Source organism: Poecilia reticulata, linkage group LG17, assembly GCF_000633615.1.
Source record: "Poecilia reticulata strain Guanapo linkage group LG17, Guppy_female_1.0+MT, whole genome shotgun sequence".
NCBI lineage: Eukaryota > Metazoa > Chordata > Actinopteri > Cyprinodontiformes > Poeciliidae > Poecilia > Poecilia reticulata.
The window spans coordinates 18,672,362-18,683,934 of record NC_024347.1 but is presented as its reverse complement, the minus strand read 5'-3'; the positions used below and the strand labels follow the sequence as shown (position 1 = coordinate 18,683,934).

The 11,573-nt window shown below is 39.8% G+C and overlaps 1 protein-coding gene across 4 annotated transcripts in view; it reads right to left on the bottom strand.

Moving 5' to 3' along the window:
- pbx1a (pre-B-cell leukemia homeobox 1a) overlaps positions 1-11,573 on the bottom strand; it is a 67,682-nt gene that overhangs the window by 6,207 nt on the left and 49,902 nt on the right. Inside the window, exons 3-8 of one of the 4 annotated variants that reach the window (XM_008434106.2) lie at positions 10,214-10,458; positions 6,748-6,938; positions 6,122-6,257; positions 5,367-5,526; positions 3,168-3,280; positions 1,927-2,025 (exon numbers count right to left, since the gene is read on the bottom strand). In XM_008434106.2, coding sequence (XP_008432328.1) covers positions 1,927-2,025; positions 3,168-3,280; positions 5,367-5,526; positions 6,122-6,257; positions 6,748-6,938; positions 10,214-10,458 — 944 coding nt within the window. The remainder of the gene's footprint in view (positions 1-1,926; positions 2,026-3,167; positions 3,281-5,366; positions 5,527-6,121; positions 6,258-6,747; positions 6,939-10,213; positions 10,459-11,573) is intronic. The other 3 variants (XM_008434107.2, XR_535964.2, XM_008434108.2) reach the window with 3 other exon arrangements.

Genomic DNA, 11,573 nt, shown 5'->3' with positions numbered 1-11,573 from the left:
TCTAGCTCTGATTTACATATCTTGCTAAATTGCGGGTTTGAATATTGAAATACTTTCCTATAACAAAATAGACCTGCAGAAAGAAATGACTAATAAAATATCTTACATAGGCATAGTGTTGTGCTCTATATGGAGATGTTCGTTAGCTTTGATTGTATATCTCACAATTTTGTAATTTATTKTTGTTTATTAAACTCTGAAAGCTGAGAGGCTTCGTTAATATTCTGTCCTAGAAGGCGGTTAGATGTGCCCTTTTTTTGTTGTTGAGCCCCTGCCCCTTTAGTGGTCTCTGCACGGCCGTGGTTATTTGTTTAGCTTTCTGACCGTCATGCTAATCCGGGTGAGTGTTTGTAGCTGTGCGCTGCTTTACCTGCTATCTGATCGTCTTTTTTACTGCAGTGAGACTCGATGTAGCCAAACTCCGTCAAGTAAGCCATTGTTCTTATGCCATATTAGATTCGTCGTGTTGATGCATTTTGACGTGCTTCACCCCACGTGCTTCAATTTTCCGCCGCAACACGCAAACTTCCCCATTCACTCTGTGCGTTATAGTTACACATCGCTTAGGATCTGTTGCTGCGCGTTTGCGCAGTGTGAAGGAAAGAGGAGACCAGCCGCACAGGCAGGTTGCGAAATGAGATGCAGGTGATCGGTATCGGCAACAAGAGACCGTGATCGGCGATCACCGATCATACACTTTTTCACGGAAATCGGCACATCTCTAGGCTCCAGTATATGTTGCTGTGTACTGCCAGTCAGCTATGTGAATAAAAGACTTCTGCACATTTTTCACTCTTACTCTACATAAATGAGACCAATTGGTCATACGGTAAGAGTGTTTTGAAACTACAGCTGAAAAGTGCCTGGAAATGCATTTTAAAATGAACTAAAAAAAAAAAAAAAAGTGGATACGCTACAAGTGACAAGTGTTAGCTGTTTGCAGGCTTAGCCAGTTCAGACAGCCCAGTTAATAAACCAGCTTGTTACATTTGTGTGGCAGTATTCTGCACAATAACAGCTACTCAATTCAGAAGGTTTTTAAAGTATTAATTTAAGTCTATGTATCAGAATTCAAATTACAACAAATAATAATGATGGATAAAGCATAATTATAGCTTTCATCATAAATATGTTTTACTATTTTGCAGCAGTGAGAATAACTGCTGCATGTTAAGCATTTTTTAAAGTATTTGTTTAAATATTATGATATTATAAACCAGGTTTTACTTGTTATCACACAGAGAGACTCCAAATTTCTTGGTTTTGTCTCAGAGGGTCTCAGATTACATTATATGACTCACAGCCAATTTCTACATTTAACAGCAACTGCGTCCAGCCTGTTGCGTGTTGCGGCAAGTTGGATGTATTAGCACTCCTATGTTAGCAGGAGGCATGTTGCGGGCTGGGCTGTCAGTGCTGCTGTTCCTGTGGATGACTGATCTGGCCAATGTGCTTGGACTGTTCGCCCAAAGCCCCGCTCTTTCTGTCCCTGTGACTGTCGTATCGATTCTGGTCAACCCCCGCGCAGCCTGTCGCCGTGGATCTGCACGCTAACACGTAGCCTCCAGTGCTGAGCGTCCCGCTCAGTCCGKCGCCGTAGTCCAGAAAGTAGCCATAGGTTGCTAGTTCCWATTTTTGATTGGCTGATTAAAAGGTTCGTCTCAGATTCAGCAAGAAATATATATGCCTATGCTTTTTTTTTGAGAAGCAAATTGAGTGACTCTTTGAGAGATTATTATTGGTGAGGGGGTTGACACCTTTGTTCTTTTTCTGTCTGATGTCAAACAGTCTAGGAGGATCTGCCTGGTACCTTATCACAATATGCACGCAGATTTGAACACTATCACGCACATCCTGCCACAAAGGAATCATTTCAGAGCTGAACAGCAAAGGGTATGTCAGGAAGAACAGAGGGAGATTGTTTACAGGTCTTACGTTGATGCCCTGCGGACTGTACATCTGGCTGGCTGCGAGGCTGTCACTGTATCCTCCGGTCTGGCTGATAACATGGCGAAGGGTATCCACCTGGAACAGCGGGGGACACAGACAAAAGGGCCCGGTCAGACAAAAGCTCTGTACAATAAAGACAGCGATGTGCAAGGAAAGGTCACTCTGATAATAAAAGGCTATCATAAACAAGAAAAGGTTACAAACAATGAATCTGAATGATCTGGCTGCTCATACAAGCTCTGCAACGGAGGAAGCAAAAGGACAAAATGATAGAGAGAAACCAAATATTAAAGCATTTTGGTAGCTGTTGGTAAATAAGTCATCAGTGTCAGAAATTAGCAGTTGCATGCAGACTGCAGTGAGTTCTCTTCGCTGTCTGCGAAGGCGTCTGTCAGAACTGTCAGGTTGTTCAAACTTATCTGCCAGTTTTATTTTTTTACTTCGAATCATATCGAATTGTGAGAAAAGATTTGCTATTTGTGATTTTTAAAAAATAAGTAAATAAGAACTCTGCAATCCCTAATATGGGTTAAAAGAAATTCAGTGGGATATCATGTTGCTAAAACAAAAGACAAGACTTTGTTAGAATTTAATGTAACTGAGAAGATGATGGSCGTTGCTCAGTTGATAAGAGCTTTTGCGTTAAATCAAGAGTAACAGCTTAATTTCACTCTGAGATGTGCATAGCTTCTTGCTTTATTATAAAATGCCATTCTAACATGCCTAACTTTTTAAATATTTAATATAAAGGCAAACCCAGAAGACATCCTTATCTCATTTAAGGCTGGTCCCCTTTGCATATTTATGAGTGACCTAAAGCATTTGCAGAGCTGATCAGAACTGAAAAGAAGTGGTGCAAACGATGCTAAAAGCATCAAAACTACAAAAAGATACCACCGTGGGTGCTGATTTCTTAATCTGTTGTGAAAGTTCTAACACTGTAATGGTCATAACTGTCCACTTGGGCAAGGTCACAGAGCCACAGTGCACCAGTGGCTATGTGAACCCGTGTCAGGAGTGCTGATGAGTCTTGCAACGTTTCCAAAACTGTCTGCCGTCGTCTATTCAGCTGCCTGACAATGCTGCTATCTACATTAATGCACCGCTGGAGGCTAAGGGCAACCTCGGACTCAGTGTGTAGGTCAAGCTAACGTGGGCACCCCCAGACTGGTCAACGACTGGATAAAGTCTCGGAAATTTGATCGGTTTTCGCCTACCTGGGACTGTATGTTGGCCCCAACCTGCCCCCCTTGGTACGAGTCCCCATTGAGGGACTGCACACTCATGAACAAGTCTCCGGAGTTTGACATGTTAAAAGAGCCAGCAGAACCTGAGAATACAGAGAGGCATGGAGGAAGACAGACAGCATAGGGAGAAAGAGAAGAAAGGCACAGAGAAAGGAGTTAAAATGATCATGCTCAAGCAAAACAGCATTAAGTCGGTTAGTCTGAGAGGATGAGACAGAGCTGAGTAAACCTTACGGCTTCCTTGATTTTTGGTCTTTGTCACTTTAAATGTTTCAGATCATCAAAACAGCTATAATATCACAGATTAACCAAGTAGATAAAAAAAAAACAGTTTTCATGTCATTATCTCATTTATTAAGGGAAAAAGCTATCCAAACCAACCTAGCCCCTGTGTGGAAAAATTAATAAAACGATTTACTGACTACGGCATGTGTGGCAGCAACAACTACTGTCAAGCATTTGTAATTATCTGGCAGTAATAGTTTGAATGGGATTGACTGTAAACTGTGGGTGTTTGGCACAATAAAAGCATAGAAAATTGTGTTTTCAAAATTTTTATGAAAACTTTCAAATCATGTCAACAAAAAGTTGAAGGGCATAGATATCCCCTAGGAGAGGATTGAAACATCAAGAGATAAAAAAAATTAAATCTTGAGGAAACTTCCAGGGATTTTCATATTACCTCCTATTATTTTTCAAATGTTTAAAATTACTTTTTTTTTTTTGCAACCTTTCTTACTGTTTTGTAAAAAGCATAATTAAATATATCTTGTGAAATGGCTAAATATGTAAAAAAAATAATTTATTTCATAAGTGAATTTAAATAAATACATTTTCAGGTGATATTCAGGAGAAAATTCAGAAATGTTGTTTGATATGTCTAATTAGGCTGAAATTACGGACTTTGATCCTTTTACTTTTTAAGTTTTTCTGTGTAACTTTGCTAATTGGCGACTAAACAACAAGCCATGTAATTTGTCTGCCTCGTTCAGCATTAAACATCACAAAACATCTTATTGCTTATTTTGAGCTCTTTGTACACCAGCCAACCTAAAAGCTACAGTGACTCCTAAAATCATAAACACATATTTTACTCAAAAATTCCTCCCCTTTGTGTGTGATGTTGAACCGCTCTTAAATGTAATTCACGCCTCATCTGTTCTCTAATTACTTTCTATGGACAKGTTTCTCTTTTAGCTTACTTCAAGTTGTCAGGTTTTATTTGAGCGATTTTGTGATTCTGGCAGCAATCAGGTCGTTGAACTCAATGTAKTTAACGGCAGTTATTAAATACTTTTCGAAACAGATCCAGGTTGGTTTATTTACCTTTGTTAACCATTAATAAATAAAATCATCATTGGAAAACTGCATTTAACTGTGATTAAAACAACCCCCAAAACAAAACAAAAAAACAAAACAAAAACGGCAGAACAAATCTTTAACAGCACTGCAGATAAGAAATCTTTTCCAACAAAATTGCCCATGACAGGCGCTGTAGGTCAGTAGGTAAAGAAAAACATCCACCAACAACAACAACGAGACAGATCGTCATTGCTAAACTGTTTAAGTTAAAACAAGGCTTCCAGATTATATTACTGTTAAATGTCTATGCTGCTAGTGTTTCATTAAGGAAGTAATAATTGATGTGCAGGAAGACCCAAAGAATCTTCTTCGTTCTTTAATGGACCCCAGCTCCCCAGATGTAAAGAGAGCATCAGGTAACTTGATTTCAACGCCCGGTCCTAATCCAATACAGTTGCAAAGTCTCTATATGACAAAAGACTCCGCTTGCCCTTAGAGCGGCTTAATGGCATACATGAGGTCAACCGGACAGGAGGCAGGAAAAAATTAACGTCCACGAGACCGAGAGGTCAATAACGCAGCGAGGGAGACAGAAAATGAGACAGACTGTAAAGGCAGAGCAGAATGAGAAGTGTTGCAATGACAGACAAGGAAGCCAAAGCGAATCTGGGTTAGTWAAGGAGAGAAGAGCCACTGMGTCAGTCTAAACAGAAGCCAAGACTGAAACCTCGAGCTGTGGTTTCAGTGAGAGARCATAAACTCTGTGCATCCATATTCTCTCCCATGCGTGGAAGAACAGACTTGCAACTCAGCAGCATTTCTTTTTCGCTAAAGTAAAATACTGTGAAATGTGACACTGACGCTCACCTGCTGAGTTGGGAGTTGACGGCGAGTTGGCCTGACTGCCGTGAGCCGACACACTGGTGGCGTTGACGGCGGTCCGGGCTGCGTACATGTTGGCCTCTTCTTGGAACTTGCCAATGTTTTTCTTGTATCGGATTCTCTTGTTCCCGAACCAGTTTGACACCTGTTACGACGGCGGAGAGCGCCGGTGAAAGTGCCGAAAGTTAACTTGGAATATTAAAGACACTCCTTATCTTCGTGTTCTATAAATAAATTACAGGAGCAGTTTTGTTAAAAATATAATTTGATACAATGTCATCATCTGATACAGAATTAGATAATAAAACATGTAAATTTGTAGATGCATTCAAAAAGACTTATCTGCAAACAAAGTAACATCATCCTGATCCATTTGTTTTGATCACTATTTGCTTAAAAAATACTCTGTCCATATTTCCAAACAGTTAAATATGAAAACTAAAATAATTTAATTATTTTCAAAGTATGCAAATTTTTTTTTCTTGGTCACAAGTAAACACGTAATTTTGATGACATTTCCTAAACTGAATAAAATATTTTAGTCATCAACTCTGCTGCTATAAATACAAATTGTTATATCTGAATTACTCCCCCCCCCCCAGGCATACCCTCTTCGGAGTAAATTTGGCTTACAACTAACAGCAGTTCACTGCAGCATTATGATTCCAACATGAAAGAAAATTGGTTCATGTTCTTCAGGGAAATGTCGTAAGTCATGTAGATGAGGCGTCTCTGGTTACCTGCGACACGGTGATGCTGCACTTCTTGGCCAGCTCTTCTTTTGCCTCCTCGCTTGGATAGGGGTTACTGAGGTGGGAGTAAAAGTACTCGTTCAGAATCTCTGTCGCCTGTTTGTTGAAGTTCCTCCTCTTTCGTCTGGAAAGAAATGAGAATAAATGTGAGAAAACGTGGAAGGATATCTGTTTTTACAAATTAGTTTGCCATTTGCACTCACTTATACAGTCTTCCTCATAGAAACTTCTCATTTCTCAGTGTGTCTGTGCTTAGCAGTGTTTATTTACCCTTCGGTGCATTTTCTTTAGTCTAATTCTATGTAATTTCCCTTTCGGATTAATAAAGTGTGACCGATTGACTGATAGATATGAATTTGGACATAATTTTATTATATACATTGGCTATAGTTTGCCTTGTGAAGTGCTTTATGGTGACATTGGCTGTGATTTGGCATCGCATAAATAAACTAATTTGGAAAAATAAAGAAAAAAAAAGAGAAAAAGTAATCCATCGATAAATGTAAAGCTAGAAATAAACCCATATTATTGTCGAAGCCCCTCAAAAATACATATTCCATTAGAAAATAGGAGCAGGCTTTGCTGTACTAAATCATGATGACACACACACAGACCTGGCGTCAAGAAAGCGTGAGCGCAGGATCATGACGGCCTCGCAAGTGCTCTGCTTCAGCTGCATCTGAATGGAGCTGAATTTGCGGTGGATGATGCTGACCATGCGCTCAATCTCCTTGGGCGAGATGGGTCGTGTTCGAGACTGCTCCCTCAGCAGGTTCATCACATGGGTGGTGAACTCATTGCACGCCTGAACGAACAGACAGACAGGATTCATAAGAGAAATAACTATCACAGAGGCACGACAGCTTCAGACAGAACAAAGGGGTGAAATTGGATTCTGGAGAGGCTGCGCGGTCGCCCGGCCGGCCCCCGAATTCACGCGGGCAGCGCTGACAGTGAAACAGCAGTRGTGTTAGAGGTAATAAGAATAGTCTAAATTAAAGCAGCAGACACAGCGCCACGTTTCGAGGCAAACAAATGTGGCAGCGGAGTCATACGGCGGAGGCAGTAATACTTGTGGTGCTCTGAATATTAAAAGCACTTCTCTTCAATGGAAGAGAAGATGTGACAAGTGAGGAGAAATGTAAAATGACAGCAGGCTTTCAGTCCCGTTCACGTTCAAGAGGTTTAAACTGTCTCCCGCTCTTCTCACTCCATCTTTCCGTCTACCTCTGTCTGTGTCTGAATCAGTCACTGGATATGACTGCATTCAGAGTCGAGGTGTCTGTTGCTTGTCAACACCAGGGTTACGTCAGTCAAAGTGATCCGGCGAGCAGCCGTTCTGCTCGCACACACACGCGGCAAGACACTACTCACTCATACCAACGCAGGGTGTACATAGCGCGGTGACACAAAAATGCTCAGGTGTATATCGACTGTGACAGTTAGCGATGACTAGCCTTCCTCGGAGAAGATGACAAAACCAGAAACGCTTTGACTTCCAAGGGAATGACAAGAACGTTACAGTCTTTGGAGGAGAGCTGGTGTGTGACTGATATAATGGCTGCTTGCCTGCTAAAGATAGCGTCGCTAAAAGCTTGGCTTGTCATGAGTTGTCCTGCGAGTTCTCATTTCAAAAGCATCCCACTGTTATACAGAGAAAATGAGCTCCACAGAGCATCCATTGTTTACGTGAACTATCCCTTTAGATCTGAAGATGGGACTTTTGTCCCGGCCTACAGCACAGAAAGAGGGGAGACCGGTTTCGGACACTGCAACAGTTACAGGGCTTGCCACGTCAAATGMCCTCTCGTCAAGAAAAAATGTGAAAAAAGCCTTGAAATAATGTATGCTATATTATTACAGTAGTTGGAAGTTGCAGCATGTGTTTTTGTTTCCCTTGGAGGACACAAGGTTTCTGCCAGTTTCAGACAAATAAATGTAACTTTTAAAGAACTTTCAAAGATGATTATAATTTAAATGGAAGACAGACTGTGCCATAATTGCTTCCTTACAGATCTCTTCTGTTTTTCTTTTGCTACATTCAAATGTTTAAGCAAATTCAATGTTCTCGCAAGAGAGAAAAAAAAAAAAATCCAATTGCTCTCTAAACATAACATCCAGCTACAACTTGTAACTGGCAATGTTTTTCACATGAACCTAGAATATTTTTCACAAATGATTCCAGAAATGTTCCCTCCTGGATGAATTGTTGTTGCTATGTTGAAGTAATTTTAGACAGCCAGTGATTTCTGGGAAGGTTCCCTACATGTTTTCTCCATTCGTGGACAATGCTTTAACCTACTTAATGTTGTCAGACAGGTATTTTTTAAATGATTCATTCTCTTGGATGTTGCTCATGAAACTGAGTCACAGTTAATTTAATAATGTTYAGACATGACCTGTGCCAGTTTGGTTTGAAATCATTTTTTGGAAACAGAATTTTGTGTTTCATCAAAGTTATCGCTGAGATTAAAAGTACTTTGACGGCTTAAGTGTGACAAAAGAAGCCGTAACAGAAGAAATCTGAAAGCAGCTACATTTTAATGATGATTGCCAATCTAAGTTGGAATTTTTTTCATCGCTGACATCAAACTCGCAGGATTTTACTGAATTTAACCAATCTTTAATGGATTCCTACAGTATGGCTTCGTAATAGCTGTTAGCTATTACATTACTATTCAGGTCTCTCATTTCAAGTCCAATTTTGTTAAATTCACACCTTCTAAAGATTAAGCAATTGGTAGTGGATAATGTACCTTGAAAGTTTTGATTTTAATTGCCTGAATAAACCATTTTTAGCCAGTGAGGCGGTTTCAGCAGCAGATTTCTTTCACACGTTTAGCCTTCCTGTGTGAGGAAGGCTAAACGTGTGATAAATGCAGTTGGCAGGGCTAATTGCTTCCTGTCTTCACGTGGTTTGTACTTGTATTACACAATAAAAACACCCTAATACATTAGTCATAGCTAAAAATCAGTCAAGGAAAAGAAAGTCAGTGGATGAAGAGCCATTTTTCCATTGTCTGCATCCACTTGTCTATGCAGGGGGGTGAGAGGTATTGCCTAGCTAAAAGGACTGCAGAGACACACAGCCATGCACATGCACACACACGCAATCACAATAGTGTTTTTAGACTCTGGGAGGAAGCCAGAGTACCTGAAAAGAACCCACAAACATTGGACTCTGTATATATATAGTGTCTTTGCTCCAACCACCTGGTGCCCTCTAAAGTTAACGAAAGCTGCCCAACAAGTTTACATGCTGTGGGATTTGGTATATTTTTAGGTCCTAAGACTTTGTCTTCATTTTTTGCCCATACAAATATCGAGGCAAGATGACCAACAGTCACATAGCAAAAAAGGTCAAAGTAAATAATTTAGAACATTTTATATTTAATTATGTTTATTACAGGGTTTCCTCTATCCATTTAGATAATGCTTCAGATGTTTTAACATTTTACACTCGTACGGATATGAAAGAACATAAATCTTTCCTTCTACCAAAAAACGTCTTTTGTTTAGTAAAAGGGAGATTGGATACATTTGTTTCGTTTTAATGAGTGCAGTAAAGACTTAAATATTTATACAATAATCACTGTGTTTATCTATAGCAGATGATTCTTCCTTCCATTGCTTTCAAAATTGATGCGATACTAGAGTTTGTTATACTGCCATTACATTTGAGACGTTTCAAAAAAATAAGTATGAAGAACCTTCAAATGTTACATCACAACATTAATTTTGTATCTGCTTCAGAGGCTAAGAATAAAAGTTTAAATGAACAAGTTCTTACCAAGATTGGGAGGGTATTTTTCTATAAATGGATTAAAGCATCATCAACATGGTAGATAATCTTATTAACTGAAGCTTACATGCTTGTTTATTACCTTAAGTGAAGAGAGCAAATGATAGCTGATGTGCTAATGTGATTCTCTCCGGAATATATGTAGCAAAAATTGGTAATATGTTGAAGTAAAACAGCAGCATAAATGAAAATGCAGTGAGTCTGAAAGGCCTTTCAGGATGAGTGAACCCTTGTTGCGTTTTCATCGTGTAATAAAGACTGAGATCACCGTTTCCCACCTGTTCGTACTTCTCCARCTCCGTGTGGTAGATTTGTCGGATCTGAGATAGCTTGGCCCGGTAGTCGGAGTGTTCTGCAGAGTTATCTGCACCGACGCCACCAGTGGCCGCGGCAGCGGCAGCCGCGGCCGCAGACCCGCCGCCTTTCTCTGGTCCGGCCACACCCTCTGCCAGAAGCATGTTGTCCAGTCGCATCAGCTGGGGATCTGGAGGCTCCTCCTCCTGGGCGCCGCGGATACTGAGCACTGCAGAGGACAGACACGACGAACATGACTTAAACACACATCTTCGACTGAACTRCAAGAGTTTTACGCACATAAAAAAAAGAAAAGAAAAAGAAACCGTCCCTGCTGTTGCGAGCTCCAGGCTGAACTTGCTGAAATATGACTGTCATTATTAAAGTTCAAGCCTATGCTATAAAAATCTGCAGCTTCAGAGTCTGCAGGACCATAAAAAGGAGAAAATTTCATCAATTCGATCTATAAATTCATTTAAAATGAACACAACCCTTTAACGAGAGCTCATCTTTTTCTCTCTGTATGTACACTCTACATTTAGTCTTCAGCCAATGGGTTTTTAGCAGAAAACACATTAATACGGCATGCATGATGCATTGCAGCTGATTAGAAGCATATAGCTATAATAGAGTAAGGAAGACAGAATTAAATAACTGCAAAACATGATATAACTATTAAAAGGTAAACTGCAAGAGCAGAGTGGTAAACAGTTTATACTTAATCAGAAGCCATTAAGGTAATCTTATTACCCAGTTATCAAACTGATTCTCTTAAGTTGTGAGATGTAGTAGATTTTCATGAGATATAAAGTCTCAAATCACTTTGCAACATCAATGTGTACAAAGTTTAATCACAAGGGAGAGGTTTGATGGAGTGGTAGGCTTCCATGTTTATTTTTACATGACAAAACATGTGACCAATCATATTTGGCCACTTGGATGGACTATCATTTAGCCACACCTAGATGATGGATTCTGAATCTATATTATATTTTCAATGAGAGCAAGACTTTTAGCAGAAAACAAGAAAGTTGGACGATGTATAACAAACTGGACTGCAGCTACACTGCAAGCTGTTTTGTTGTTCATCACTTTTTTTTTAACTGTATCACAAATTGTTTATGATTAGAAAAACAGGCCTGTATTTCTACGACGATTGGAAGAGCACTTATTTTTGTCTCCAAGGAAACCTGGTGTAGCAGTTTATTTACAAACAGTTTTGAACAAAARGTAAACGTGGATCAAACTAAAACACATCGCGATTAATATGGCTCCTCGATTTCTTGCCAACAACAACAAGGTGCAGACACGGTTCTATTTATCTGCACGATTTAAGCAGSCAGG